This window comes from Hyalella azteca, unplaced genomic scaffold, assembly GCF_000764305.2.
Source record: "Hyalella azteca isolate HAZT.00-mixed unplaced genomic scaffold, Hazt_2.0.2 contig7054, whole genome shotgun sequence".
In the NCBI taxonomy this organism is placed as follows: domain Eukaryota; kingdom Metazoa; phylum Arthropoda; class Malacostraca; order Amphipoda; family Hyalellidae; genus Hyalella; species Hyalella azteca.
The window spans coordinates 45,369-62,018 of NW_025937189.1; the positions used below are offsets into that span (position 1 = coordinate 45,369).

The 16,650-nt window shown below is 36.4% G+C and overlaps 1 protein-coding gene across 1 annotated transcript in view; it reads right to left on the reverse strand.

Moving 5' to 3' along the window:
- LOC108668716 (homeotic protein female sterile) overlaps window positions 1-15,101 on the reverse strand; it is a 41,377-nt gene extending 26,276 nt beyond the window's left edge. The window contains exons 1-3 of the mRNA XM_018155960.2: window positions 14,995-15,101; window positions 10,505-10,709; window positions 1,747-2,635 (exon numbers count right to left, since the gene is read on the reverse strand). Coding sequence (XP_018011449.2) covers window positions 1,747-2,635; window positions 10,505-10,689 — 1,074 coding nt within the window. The 5' untranslated portion in view covers window positions 10,690-10,709; window positions 14,995-15,101. The remainder of the gene's footprint in view (window positions 1-1,746; window positions 2,636-10,504; window positions 10,710-14,994) is intronic.
- Window positions 15,102-16,650: the final 1,549 nt, after the last annotated feature.

Consider the following 16,650-nt stretch of genomic DNA (forward strand, 5'->3'; position numbering starts at 1 on the left):
CATAAGATTTTTTGCCACTTAGTATCCAGGCACATAACAAGGCTATTTTCGCTTGCCAAATAGTCATAATCCGAAACAACCACCATTTCAAGATAAAACAAATAATTGGCACTAAGCAAAGGTAATGTAAGGCGCACTGATTCACTACAATTGTATACATGTCCTCAGACAAAGAAATAGAATGAAGAAGATGAAATATTAACACTGATATAGTTTTTGTTTAGTCATCACATAGTTAACTCGCATCTATAATACTAATGAATGCCACTAAATTCCATTTCCCCACAGAAACACTGCGCAGTGCGCACTGCCATCAAGCGACTTTAATCGAAAATAAAATAGTTCTTTAGCTATGAGGAGCTGATTTTTGGCACAAGCAGAATGGAAATTGGTGTAGTTTCATTATTTCAATACGAAATGCTGACACTTTCCCCGTGATGAGTGTTCAAAACCTGTCAATCAATTACTGCAATGAGCACCTGAGAATAATTTTGTCTTTACTCACTTTTAATACCTAAAATATTTTAATAAGGAAAGTATATCAATAATATCAGCAGGGTGAAAACAGGAAAGCAACTACCAAGGAAATTATTTCATTCAAGAATAGCAAGAAGAAACGTCAGAAAGCATCCAGCAATCCCCAATCAAAATCCATCCAAACACACACGTTAAAAAGCGTCTCAAAACTCGTTAATGCACACAATAACCTCTTGAGAATCTGGAGCTTCAGATAGTCGTCAAACTTGAAAGAAATTAAGTCTAAGAATCATCATAAACATTTTAACCCTTTGGATGGCAGGATACCATGCAGAGCACCTCGAAGTCTTGACCCAACCACCACGCCTCTAGGCTTGGGTTCATGGCTAAGTAATCATGCCTTGCAAATCACCTGCCCGTTGTTCCATACATGACTTCCCCTTTATGCTCTAAATTAAAATAAGAGAATTTAAAACAGAAATCGGTTGTGCAGACAAACAAAATTTATGCTCTTCAGTTAATATCAATAAGTTGATATGGAACAAAAATCAAATTAGAGAGTTTCCCCTTCTAATCGCATGTTCAATTCAAGATTTTACTAACCATTTCGACCACAGTGATTGCACTCAGCTAATTCCACGCAGTGCGATTTAATCCATCATTTAAACTAATTTTTTTTGAAAAATGTTTAGTAGTTAATTTATCATAGAATATGTCACATTACCTTGGACAAACCTAAATGTACTTAAATACAGGTTCATCCTTAATATTGTGTCTGCCCACCAAAGGGCAAAAACGTGCAAAAACATTAACTTTTTTTTATTCAAAATGCTGTCCTTTGGAAACCAAGTCTCTTCTCAAGAATGAAATAAATAGCAAACAAAGACAACTCACTGCAGCCATATGGGACTCAAGGGGCAGGAAAGTGCAGGCAGGTTTTCATTACACTATACAATAGATAGGCAAGGCATTGCAGCCAATTTGAGGTTGTTAATCAAAAGTAAAATTTTCCCATGATGATTCAATTTTCTCTCTCCCACTTCAACTGCTATTACATGCATAATGGAGTCAGACGGACATGTAACACACCAAATTATGCAGATACCAATTCTCCGGATTTCAGATCTCCGTTGAAAGAAAAATCACACAGAAATTCAATCTTCAGCACACACCCTTAAATTATTCTTGCTCAAACAAAGCCAAAACAAAACGCATCTGGATTCATAGATATGTACTAACATGTAAGCTACACTCATAGGTTAAACTCACTGGAGGAAACGAGTTGGAGTTTGCAGAAGGAACAGTCGGTTGTGCTGTCGAGCCTAGAACGCCGCCAGCATGGTAGGGAGCTTGTGCAGCAGGGGTAACTGCAGACGGAACAGCCTTTGAGTTGGTCGAGGCAGTGTGGCCAGATGTCGTCAGTGGCAACTGAGAAGATCCCAGAGTTGTTGCAGTGGGTGTAGAGGGTATGGAGTTGGATAAACTAGAAGAATTAAGTCCACCATCACTGACATTGTTCATGGCGCCACCACCAGCAAACCTGCTCTTAGTGGCTGAAACAGGTGCTCGTCTCTTGTTGCCCTTGCCACTTTTTGCAGGTTCTTCTATTTCTATTTCCTCTTTGGGCATTGCAGAGACCTTAGTGAGAAATATTTTTTCCAGAGTTTGTGCCATCAAGACGACATCTTCTCCTGGTTTATTATATATGTAACAATTAGTAAACATCGTATTAAAGTCTTGTATGCACTCCTTTGCAGACCAATAGTATCTGTTTTCTAAACGTTTCTTGATTGAGCCAAAGTCCATAGGATGCTTGATAATCTTGTGATAGTCGGGCAAGTTAAGTTTGACGGCATCAACTGGCTGATGAAATGGCCATGCAAATTGATGCTTCCAGACATTCTTCATAACTTGTTTCTGAATATACTGGAGTTGGTTAGTGAGGCGACCTGGTCGGTCAGGAGGAGGTACAACAGGCGGCTGCACTATACCATTGACGGGCTCAATGTGTGGTTCTTCCCTGGCGGGAGGAGGAGGGGGCTCGTTGGGGGGAGCTGTGACAGTGTTGGAGGTGGGAGGCATGGCAGCAGACCCTGATGTTGCTGGAGACTCTACGGTGCCACCACCCTCACCATTTGTTTCCTCCATTCTCACACCTCTGCAAAATTACATTTGAATTAGAACATGCATCGGCAAGTAGAGTAATCAAGTTGGAGTAATCAAATGGACTAAGAATATAGTGGGGAGTATGAACAATAACATCCAGCATGGGGACAAGCTTACTGACAGCTGGAAGCAAGATGTCACTATCTCACAGTTATCTTGGAAATATAACACAATTCAGTTCTTCAGCATCAAACATGTCAAAGGCTCAAAACGACAATGGAATGAAGTCGAAAAGGTAGATCGAGTCTAAGCCACATTCAACAGTGGTATCACAGGCCTACAAGACAAGTTCACATACTGATGCCTAATGTCCCTAATTATCTTGTAGTATATATAATAAATGGCACTCTAATTTACAATGACAAATATCATTAAAAAATGTGTGACCAAATTAGACTGGATTTATATGAAAAACGTATCAGAATCAATCATCACAAGATCCACTTCTAAAACATTCCCTTGCATAAATGCTTGTACTGCAGAAACACAATTTTATTACAGAATTTAATCAAAGAATAAGACGTACAGCATCACGTTTCCAGGAGAGGATGAGCCCCTGGTGCCTGTCTATGCAGGAATTACCATCAACTTTGGTCAATTCATAACACTATTATGAGAAATTATATGGCATTTCCCTTCACTCAAGTTAGCTGAAAAATACAAATATGGGTTGACATGAAATATTTTCAATATAAAATTAAAACTTTTACTTAGATTATATGTTTGATAGATCAACCTTACCTCTAGCAAGCAATTTACTATACATTGTAACTTAAAACCTGCATCCAAAACATGCTACTATGTGCCTAGGTTTATGTTTAAGGCTACATTTACCATGCCTCTGCCAACAAGCAATCATCAATCATCTGTACATTGTCTCCTACAATTTTCAAGACTCAGTAAGTGAGCCTCTAAGAAAATTTGTTGCCCACAAAAAAAAAAACACTCCGCATGTTTTTAAATAACAGAGGAACAAGTTATATTCAATTAATACCAGTAACCTGATATTTAATCAGATTGAAGCCTAGACTATTTGTCTCAATATTTGCATGTTCAATGCAATATAATATAAAATGGTGTGAAGATAGTGACAAGATTTTTTATATACTTCAGTGTTATCTAAAGAATTTAGGAAAATGTTCAGGAGTATATTGTTCATACATTATAAAATGGGCCATTATTTCTTGTACTAGAGCCAGAAATTTAAATATTCACATATTTCTATATTCAGATGATGTGTTATTTCACAAAAGGTTTCTTTCAGCAATGAAACTGTTACATTCAAACATGGACTAAAAATAAAAAATCAGAAAAATCTTGACACAGACTTTGGTATGTAAAAGACATTGGTTGGTTTGCTTCCTTGATTTTACACTATTCCTTGATTTTACAATATTTTAATATTTTGAATTAATATAAAAGTTACAGGCACTTTCATTACTGATTTTAGTGTCAAAATCAATTTTTTTTACCAGGCAGTACTATGGTCTTCTATGCAATAGGGCAAAAAAGTAGGCAGGAGTGCATTTGGGAGCTGCAGAATAACAAATTTTCTTGGAACAATGAGTTTACTTGAGTCAATGTTTTTTTTATTCTACATAAATGAATAACTCTGGAAACAAATTTTCTAAAGCCCAGCAATTTATCAATTAGGAGCCACATAACTTCAACAAAAAATATTTTTCATTTTCAGTATCAGCAGTTGCCTTATTTTTGCTGCAAAAATTAAAAAAAATACTTTTTTGTGATTGGTGATTCATGAAAACAACAAATTCAGTGATCCATTTCACAAATGATTCGTGGGACAATTTTTCCCGATACTGTATTTGCATATAGTTCACATGAAACATCATCCAGTAGAAGCAAGAGGTTCTTACACTGCTGCAGGTGTGAAAATCAGGAATATATACAGCTACCTGCTAAGCTGTGACTGAGCTTCCTCACCAGTTTTGGAGCCATGAGATTACTGCTAGATGAATTGCCTCCAATATAATCATTTATAAAATTACAGTCAGTATCTTTCTGTGAGATTGAAAAATGATAGAATATATGCCACTTTGAAGCTGCAAAATTCATGCAATAAGTTTGAAAATTCCAGTCTTGGATTGAAGTATCATAAAAGCTACTATTTATTTTGGGCAGTATGAACTGTAAACTGAAGCGGGTTTAATTGGACAGAAGACCCCTGTGAATGAAACAAGATTGCTCAAACTTGAAAATAATTCTTTCTTTGGCCTTTGCCCAACTGTTTTGATGAAAATAAAGTGAAATGGGATATTTTTTGCCAGCAGTTGTTAAAAAATCACACATTAAATGACTATTTTTAAACACAATTTTTGAAAAATTCTGCTTGATATTCCAGATGGCTGCAGGTCAGGTTTTGAAAATAAGATCAAGTAATTAATCTTTATTTGCCACGAGCAGCACCAACCTAACCTGGAACATCAGGTAGAATTTCACAAATATTTAGTCTTGTAAATATATTCAAAAAGTTTAAAAAGGCGATACTTTGGTCAATGTTCGGAACAGTCATTTGTCAAGGCTACATGAAAAGCTAAAACAATCAAGTAGCTTGAGTAGTTTGGGCTCATTTATATTTGAACCTCAAAATTCCATGCTTCAAAGTTGACTATTTTGATAAAATCTTAAATCTTAGAGCATGATTGAGCAGTCTTACTAACAGTCATATTGGACCTTTATTGTCTAGCAGACAATTTCTGGCTCCAAATATGAAAGGAAAGCACAGTTTATAGTGAAGGTGTAGACTCAAGATTGTAATATAAGGTGTAGACTCAAGATTGGAAATATATATATATAACTCTATACTGAAATCTTGCAGCTCCCAAGTGACATAATTTTAATAACTTAGGAACCTCACAGCTAGTTTAAAGCACTTTTAATAACAATATGATAATTCATATAGCAGAAGTCATACAGTTATAGAAATTGTGAAAGAGCTCTAGTTGCAGCTCAGAATGTGTATATATATATATATATATATATATATATATATATTGTGATCCATGATAAATATATAGAATAGAAGTGTCAGCACTGAAGAAATAAGCCCATGGCCTGTTGCAGATTCTTGTACTTTTCGTGACTTGATTCACAAGGGATCCGGCCTTTGGAACCCGATCTTTCCATAGCTGACGATTGATTGAGATAGCTGCTGGACTTATTGCCTAGTATGTTACTGCCCAAAAGGTGCTGGACATTTCAAGACAGAAATATGCTCCTGAAGTGCTGCATAGCTTTGTCTAGTCTGCTCTTGAAGGGGACGGCATTCATAATTGCTCATGCTGAATTCCTACCTGATGCAGTTTGGATATTCCTATTTGTTTCTGAAATCTTGCAGCTCTGACGTGACAAATTTTTAATACATTTTGAAACTCGCAGCCCGATCATGCACTTTCATTAACAATTAGATGGGAGGTAATTCATCTGGTGGGAATCTCGCGGTTTTGGAAATGGCGGGAAAGCTCTAGTTGCCGCCCTAAAGGGGGATGTTTGACATGCTTGACCGGATGTATTGCTCTCTAAATTGAATGTAGCTATAGAATCAATTTTTTAAATATTGCAATGCAACAAATGTCTGAGCCTGGGCCCATTACCATGAAGTATCAACTATAAATCAATTATGATAAATTACCATGAATAGCTACCATCTCACTAGGGCCTAGGCTACATGGAAATTATTGAATAATGAATGATAATTGAATGATATGAGATTAATTATATTTTCCATATTCAGGTGTAAAGTGTACCATGCATATTAAGCTAATGAAATATCGACGGACAAGAACTTGAAGAAGAAAAGCAGCCTAGCCTCATTCAAACAGCATACCTACCTAGGCTACCGATGCATTGCACTCGGCCAAGAAAGTGGATCAAAAAAACTTTCACTACTAGGTACTTCACAGAAGTTTTCTAACATTCAGAATTCATTTCCTACAAAATAAACTATATTTTATTATACAAGCTGATGTTTGTTATTCCAAACGATGATATTCATCACATTCAATTGCACCAACTCACTGCGATGTGATCTAGACCGTTGGCTTGGTTGAGATGCCACAGTGTTCGGCAATCCAATTTTCCGATATTATAACTCATAACATTTTACCATTATTTTCCACATGACCACGGATAACTACACCAAACAGTGCAATCAAAATTCTCCCATTCTAAACACTACAAACGTAGATATTTGGAGAACACTGCAAAGCCACACAACATCGGCGTCAGGCATAACGGCCAAATTTCAAAATGGCGTCTATGGCCTGAAGTCGTTCTAGCTCAAGAGAACTATCGAAAAATTATAAATTATATGATCATATTATTCACTAAAAAATGCATATGCTGAATCATTCCATATTTTTTTACGTGTGAAATGTTTTCACCTAATAATACTTGGTCGGCAATACATAACATACAAGTCAATTGATCGCAGATCGACAAAACATACTGGAAGAACACAACGGCATGCGTCATTGCTTCAAGACACCCTCGATGTAAAAAAATTGTTGTTGGAAAAATTTAGACATTTTTCAGGCTTTTCAATTTATTGCAATAATTATAGTATTGCTTGTATTTACATAAATTTTTCCATGTATTCAAATAAAAATGGCCATCTCGCACTATCCCGGTTCATGAAGACGTCTCCATTCTCTGATTGGTCCACATGATCACGTGACCAAGCGGCTCTCGTGTAAGCGCAGAATACGAACAAAGAATTTGCTTTTGTTAATTTTTACGTTAGGATATAGGAGAAAGGTAAATAAAGCAATATTTATATTCCAAGCCAAGTCTTGCATATAAAACAGGCCTTATTTCCAAATAAATTCAGCTCATGAACACGACCGTAGGTTTCAGAGCCGAGACAGTAGCATCAGTCATGACGTCATAGCTGCTAACACGAATAGCCGAAAGCGGCACCAAGCAAATGCCAAGGGATGAAAGTTGAGTAATCAAATGAATATTTTAACCGATAATTTTCTAGCTGGACACAGTATATATGACTCAATCCAAATATTTCGAGATGATAAATTCAGGACACACGGTTGAAGACTTTCAACCCACGATGTTCCAACAATATTTAGTAAGAGAACTGGAACTTCCCAGAAAACTGCACGATTTCAGGACCTGAATGAAGAGCCTGCGGTAATAGCAGTGACAATCGTATCTGGGTCAATAACTTATCCCGCCTCGGTGACGAGGTCAATGGTAACAAGGATATGCCGATGCAACCAATCGAAACGCGGAAATATGCAACTGATACGTGTATTTTCTCGTAGGGATCAATAACAAATAAACACAAACTTGTCAGGAGAGAACCCGTCGCCGCACGCAAATCGCCAACAATGCAAACGCTTTAGTCTGGGACACTTCGTAAGAAATAAATATAAAGAAAATTACAATGCAGTCTAAATTTACTTCGGTCACTAACGCAGCAATTTCACACCTAACCAGCGTTCGTCATTTCATGCAAGTGCTTCAGCAGTTCGGGCTAGCCGACTTAGCAGCAATATCACAAATAATTGACATTATCAACGTATTTGCTATAAATGGACGTCATCCGTTAGTTCTGAAAAGTTGTATTAGGCACTGCAGTCGCCATCTGACGTTATGCACCGAGCATCTCGGTCATTCCAGCATCGGGAAAAAATATTTGGATAATATACGCATTTATACGTAACCTTCTGTAATAATAATTTCAAGCGAGCGCTGTCTCCAACTTCTTCCTCAACATGATATACTAGCAAACGCAGAATAATAAGGCGAAAATAAAGGGAAAATACAAAGGGGTCCCGGAAAGATTCACACTGGTAATAAATTTAAAACACGACTTAATTTAGACGAGGAGTAGGATATCAGAAAATAAGATGCATATATACGGTATTTTATAGAAACCGAGACTGAACTAAACTCGAACGGTGAAATTACTCTCCCTGGCACGACGCTTACACGACCACTGCACTACCACACACGACGCTGGCACGACCACTGCACTACCACACACGACGCTGACACGACCACTGCACTACCACACACGACGATGACAGTGAGCGCCTCGCTCGTCTGACACGCGGCTGACGCTGACAGTGAGCGCCTCGCTCGTCTGACACGCGGCTGACGCTGACAGTGAGCGCCTTGCTCGTCTGACACGCGGCTGACAGTGCTACATCGTAAGGCTGACGCTCATTAATTGCACGACGCTGACACGGCAGTGAAGATGTCAGTGCAACGCGAATGCTGGAATATTTTGTTACTAAATCTATAGTCACTAGGGCAGTGTTTGGAATTATGCTTCGAGCAATTGGAGGAATGGTGCTGGCTGCGCGTCCTGACACTGGAGGAACACTGGGCTTGTGACTACTCGGTGTGAGAACAATTTATTCGGTCAGACGGGATTTTGGAACAATGGATTCAGATAACTAAGCATATCCTAAGTTATATGATAAGGGCAATCAACTGAGAAAGCGTTTATAGAACATTCTATTTTTAAGCATCTTAACTGCCATGCCCCTGTACTTGGCTGATTATTTGACTAATTAGAGTGTATTAGATTAGCATTAGAGTGTATTAGGCTAGCTCTGTGCGATGTGTGATGGTAGCAGAGGTGGGGGCTGTTGGGCGTGGGGGCGCTGGGGGCGCTGGGTGGGGATGTGGGGTGCATACAGAGGGGAATGTAAGGAGAGGGGATGAGTGTTTTATGTGTGACGGGGAGGTGAAATGTTAGCAGTGTCTGAAGAATGATATAAAGAAAATTTCTGCATTATTTGTGATGGAAATCTAAAAAATTATTAATTGACACTAACTACAAGGAAAATATATATTTCAGTTGCTATTTCAGGTTGGATGTTCATTTTTATCAATATAGCCATAAGGATCCTGGCCAAAAAAATGGCCACATGAAATTTGTGGCACCTGTGCCAAATTTTTTTCTCATTATGTCATCCTTTTTTCCTCATTCTTTCACAAAATAATAACATAATTGATCATCTTTTTTGTATGAAGCCCAATCTGTCACATCAACCTATTACCATCTCTGTACAAATTTCAATCATACAAAAATACATGCAAATGTACAAGATTGTTGCCTAGATTAAACCTGTGCACGAGGTTTCAAAATTCAAAGATTATAATTGTGTCTATTCTAAAAATGAGAGTAACATTACTATGATGGGTGAAGACTATTAACACTTCTAAAATTTACCCATTCTAGTGATGAAGAAATAAACATAAAAAATATTTGTTTTACAGGTAAAAATGAATTTTATGTTAATTTTGTGACCTGCACCACTAGCTGCCATGTGTCAAGATATTTCAAACTGATATATATAAAAAATATAACTCAGTACTCACTGCAGTGAGTGACAAAGAGTGCATTTTCTCGTCAGCGAAAACTTGAGGTCACGGACAGACAGACAGACATGGCGAGCACAATAGTGCATTTTTTCCAAAAATGAGAAAATGCGCTAAAAACGTGCAATGAAATGCCACTAAATTCAGCAGCCATTGGTCCACACATACTACTGATCACATATGCCAGAAGATGGCATGTCAGTAACAAAAAGATGGCATGTCAGTAACAAAAAGATGGCATGTCAGTAACAAAAAGATGGCATGTCAGTAACAAAAAGATGACAAATCAGTGACAAAAAGATGGCATGTCAGTGACAAAAAGATGGCATGTCAGTAACAAAAAGATGGCATGTCAGTAACAAAAAGATGGCATGTCAGTAACAAAAACATACCTAGCATGTCAGTGACAGTCAGTCACAAAAAGCTGGCATGGATTTAAGAAAATGCAACTATTAGGTTCACATTAGGGAAATGAGCTTCAAGTAATACTTACTTAGGCATGTTGCCATTCATCCAAGGTCCTCCTGGTCCAAAATTGAAGCTGTTGAGATCAGAGAGAGGATTGTTACTGCCGATGTAGGCATACGGCTGATGCTGAGGAAGGTGATGTAATGTTCCCCCATACAGCTGATGCTCATCATAACGAACCCTTTTTGTGCCTGGGCTTGTCTCCATCATCTCCTGAGCAATACATTTATCTGTAACAAAAAAATAAAGCTCTCTACTATTTATATTATGCAAGCACAGATGACAATGACTTTGAACAACTGCAATAAAACAGACTAAGTTAAGCAGTTAAGATTGATTGGTCTACATATTTCTTATTCCTAACCGTATATAGTTTCACAACCACACTTCCATAATAGATTTTGATTGAGAGCCAAGAAAACCATAGTAAATCATAAGTATTTGTTGACAATAAAAATAATAAATGGTTAAAAAATAATAAATAGTAAAATAATGGTTTTGAGAATTCTTGGCAGCAATTTTATTATGTATGATCCTTGAGACTATTTTATGAAGCAAGGCCAGGTTTTAATGGGTCCTACCATGGGCCTGAGAATTATTGGTTATTGTGGTCAAATCTACTGCACAATAAACAATTTCATCAGGAGTTCCTGTGGCATTAGTGTTAAATCTTTCTATCATAAAGCCAATTATTTTATATTGTAGTCTATAAGCTAACACTGCAACTGCTTTGTGTATAAACCAGGCTAAACCAGACTTGTCATTCAAAGGTAAGCTCCTTGTGTTTGCACATACATGTAACAAGATTATCTCTCCCAACCCAAATTAATGCTATAAAAATTAAAGTGATATTGTTCCAAGATTTATTTTGGATGAGAAAGTAACTCAACACTTTTTTATATTCTAGGGAGTAACACGTGTACATCTATTATGTGCATCGGTGAAAGGAAATCTGTACTGGAATGTGTACTGCAATCAGGGTGGAAACATAAAAAGAGTTTCATACAATCAAAATTGATCCAGCTTGGTTACTTTGTCAGCTCCAAAGTGTCAGCTAAATATAAAATTAAAATCTATTTTAAAAATTTTAGATCCAATATATGTACATAAACTTGTTCATGTATATATTACCCTCCCTTACTTTGCCTAGGCTCAAACTTTTAAAGTGACTGGCAGCAGGATTGCACTGCAATGCAATCCTGCTGACTGGCAGCAGGATTGCATTGCAGTGCAAATCATGCTGACTGGCAGCAGGATTGGCAGTTTTCAGCTTGAATTTCTGATTTGAAACAAAAGAAAAACCAAATCACACGATGTCAGATGCAACAACAAAATTATGCCGAGGCAATATTTCAAATATTCTCAGAAATATGTGGTAATGAAGCTTTACAATTTCAATGAAAAATGAGTTTCTCAAACCTAATAAATGCATCTTTATGCGCTGAATCAGTATCATTGACTTGACTATTAAAGCTCAGGTGGGGTATATAACATATGAACAAGGGAACATATAACTTCCAATCTAAAATCTGATAGTACTAGAATTTTCTTCTATACCGTACTCAGCTAACAGTTTGAAACTGATCAGTTTCCAATCCAAACTAGATCCATTAATATACAAAGCACCATTCCTAAAATTCTATAAACCTATCCTGAAGTTGTGTATCTGCTTTAACACTCTTGGCATGCTTGACATGGAGGCCACTAAGCTGAGTGTGATGACTGTGCAGCAAAGCCATGATCATGTTTTCAGGTCAAAAAAGCAACCATTATTATTGAGAACTTGATGCCATAACTACCTGAGCCATCAATAATTTTTGTCAAGTTACAAAGAAATATACAAAGAAATGTCTAGGCAAGAATGTAAGATCTGAAATCATAGAATCTGATTCTTGCATTGTGAAATTCAGGAAGGTTTTTTTATGCTCTTCATTTTTCAATCCATTAGGCACCAACAATGTCAATAATGTTGCCACATCACTCAAGTCACTAGCCTTTGATAGAAACTATATATTTTATAAACAAAACTATTACATATTATTCTAGATTGATCAAAACTGCTTGATAGTCATCATGTACTTATCAAGTCCAATAAATTGTATTTCTGACCAGTATTATAAGGTTTTTAGTGACCAGAGGTAAGGTAAGCGCAGCACCGCCAAGTGCAAACCAATTCGTTATTGATGGTAGACCAGTTAAGTGTCAGACACCATTTTAATATATATTGAATAAATTTTTCAACTAGATTAAGAAATTAAAAGTAACTGTTTCTGTATATATCTTGTTTGCCACTATAATGTGACTACGGGACATAAATACACCGTATCTATGTCCTCTTTAACCTTTCACCATCACTATCTCTACAATTGCTAATTTGGATTATTGTGCAGCAGTTTCCTTAAATTGCTGGTACCTAGTAACACTCATTTCACAAGTTATTTCTGTCGATAGCGAGTAAAAAAAGGTAATTTTTATTATTTTCTACCGAATAAATTGGGAAAAAGCCATAAGTTGTAGGAATGGGTAAACTTGGCCACATTCGTGGGTGTTATTGTACAATTCACAGGAGGCGTCTGCCTAATTTTCCACAACACCTCTCTATCTGATAGTGATTTTAAAGTTCTAGCTTCCACATCTGGTGTAACTGAGCTACAAATTTTAGAATCCCTGTATATATTCAAATGGAAGCCTAGTCTGAATGCTGCTTTTAGCTCCTTTCCCCTGAAATAATAAATAGGTACACCCATTTACTGGTGTTCATTTCATGTTGCCATTTGCTTGTTTCTGTTATAATATCTGACAGTGGATTTATACTTTATTAATTAATTGTATTTGTGTTTCTAGGACTTGTGTTGTGAATTAATGAACTGATGATGGAGCTGGAGTCCCAAACATTTTCTTGCATAAAGAAATGAATTTTTGTGGCATTGTCATTGCTTTTACTCCTGGTTAACTTGTGATTTAAGCAAACAGATGATTTTAATAGGTACTGGTACCAGCCTGAAATATATTTACCATTATCCTGCTAGATGAGTATCTGCAATCTAATTGTTGATAAAACTGCTACAAGATTGCAAATGACTTGAAAATTGGTCACTTTGGAGCCTCAATATTTCATTCATGAGTAGGAAAATTTCAATCCAGCTTCAGTACAGTTATACCTTATCCTAGCACAGTGGCAAAGATGAAGTCTTTACAATAAGAATAAACACCTAATTTTTACCAACAAATTCTGAAAATTATTTGTGAAATGATCCTTTAGACCTGCAATTCTAAGAAGCTTCTGTCTGGTATTGCAAATAGGTATTGCTAAAATAACTTTAAATCTTTTATTTAGAGAATAAACATAAGTCCCAACTGTTGTCTTAAGTGCAACTCAACAATTTAATCAGGAACTCTGCAATTCTGCATAAATGTAACTTTTACATAAATAAACCTCCATTTGACTTGAGAATATATTGTCAATCCAATCTAAAATTTTATCAATATTTAGGGCTTTTTTTAGGCTACACAATTACATTTCCATAATTTAAGCTCCTAAATAATTGCAAACAGGCATAAAAAATGTATGAGTTCAGTCAGTTCACAATATTGAATAGTGCAACTTTGCAAAGCATAGATTACTGGCTGCTATCTGGCAGTTTGGTTTTTGGTTTGGTAGAAGACTACCAGTAGGATAGCTGAGGTTAGCTGAAACTTGATTGAAAGTCCTCATGTGAGTCATGTCATGTTAAATTCATGTCAGTTTTACCAGTGTCTGCAAAATGTAAATATGTACCTACTAATCAATTCACTCAAAAAAATAGATAGAAGAAAAATAATAAATAGATAATTATTTGAAGATACTTAGGTACTATCATACAAAACGTGAGAAGCCTTTGAGGCTTTGACCTTTCAAAATTTCATTAACTTTAGTAGTGGCTTTAATTTCATATTTGGCAATGGCGTTGCTCTTAGAGTCTTAGTAATAGTTACTTGGTGCTAGAAGCCTAGAACTACATGGCTGAGAACGTTCTGACCATGGAACACTGGGCACAGCCGCACAGGCATAGTGGGCAGTGGCAAAGGAGAATATTTTTCTGTTGCTCCTCTAGGCTTTAACAAGTTCATTTTTAAGTCCAATAACTTGAATAAGGAGACTGCCTATCTAAGTATCTTGGATACCAACATTATCAATTTATCATACACAATAAAATAAATTGATTAGAATTTTGAGTTGATGAGGAAATTAAAAATTAAGTTATTCTAAAAAATATCTGGTTTGCCACTATGAATTTTTATTAATTTACAGTCCATTAGATGATGGGATTGGCCCGAATGATTGGGATGGGAGTCATGGGACCACGACCACCGATAACACTACCAGCACGTGCAGGTAGCGTCCTTGTAAATTATTAAGAATACTGCGCATAACCTCAGTTCTAAATCGAAATCCAATCATATTAACACGAAAATAAAGTTAGTAAAAATATGATTAACTTGAATACCGTATCAAACTAAGGCATATTTATTCACCGAGTACTTGATACTCCGATGAGGCACGCCGTACCTTCGCAGCGCAATACTATCTCATACAAAGCGACCAATGGCGGGCCAATGTTCACCGCAGACGGTGCTGCCACCTGGGTAACAAATGAGTCACTTCTACGATTCAACGCACGGTTGAGAACAGCTGATACAAACATACTACGATCTAAGACAGAGAATGGGTTTTAACTTTTTCTGCGTATCTACTCTTGAATATAAAAACTCGAAACTGAAATATAATGGAAAAGCAGGCAGTTGTGACGAAGATGCCACGGCGTAGTGACAGTTTAATTATATTGTGGATAATTCAAAAATTGTTCTCTACTTTTTGTTGAAGTTTGATAATACTTTAGTATTACGTATCATTTACTTACCAAATGAGGAATAATTGTATTCCGAAGTATATTTCTACTATTAAGCGTATGTTACATGAAAATAAAAATAAAACCAATTTCTCAATAGCACTTCATATTTTAGGCAACGAACCTAAGGATGAACTTGCTCAACTTCTTGCTTGTGGATGAACGAATCGCACATCATACGTTTTCAATGAATAAAAATTAAAGATCTGAGTTATTAAAGATATCAAATTCTAATAAGTTTACCATTTAGACATCACCCAAAGTAAGAAAAAATTATTTTGTTGTCTGGTAAAAAGTGGAATACAGTCTTTTCTACAATAAACTATATGCTATCAATTACGTGGAAAATGAATTTCATCACACCAAAAATTTATTTTGTATGAAAATCGTGCCTTGTTAACAGCAGGGTTCACTCTCGCCAAAATGTAGAGAGCTCAGCATTGCTCCTTTCACTGGTATAAAACATTTATTAGTTTCAACCATCAAACTTCTGTGTTGTTTATCCCAAGACCTAACTCACTACCACAGAAATTCTGTGTATTGCCAACGATCGTTTCTCTGCGCTTAATTATTTTGAAAATCTCATGATTCAGTAATTGTTTTAAGGGCATCAAAATGTAAATTGTGACAACTTATCAATATATTTTACAGCAAATAGGCATGGATATATCGCAGTTGTTTAAGTCAAATGGATTTTTGCTCATATGTTCTTATTTGTTATGCCAGTGCAGCTTATGAGATGATATATTTGGAAAATATTCAAATCAAACAAGATTCATTTTCTCGTCCAACTTTTTATGGTCTCTATTCAATGCACTGTTGACATGTAGTATCAACACATGGCTCTTCCCATATCGCTTAATAAAGGATGAGTGACTGATGCTCCCAGTCCCGATAAGCTTCTCTGCTAACACTAAATGTATTTCAAGTAGCAATACGAAATATATAAGTAAAGTAATAATATTTACAGTGGTAAACAGATCAGTCGACGTTCAGGCGATGATGTAATAATGATCCACGAGATTCGTTCCGATTAGCAATGTCGTTAGTAGTGAAGATATCACCAATGATTGCTACTACAATAATTTAACTGAGAGCAAGACAATGCGTTTCTAAAAAGTTTGGGAGTTCTGATCGAGTTGTTTCTTCCTCATGGCCTATAGGCCCTATACTATGTGAATTGTTGCGTAAGTGATCTGTTTTGGGGGTAGGTTTGGCGGAGGATTTTCCTATAAACAGCCACCCGCGTGAGATAAAAAGTAAATAAGATAGAATTTTTTCA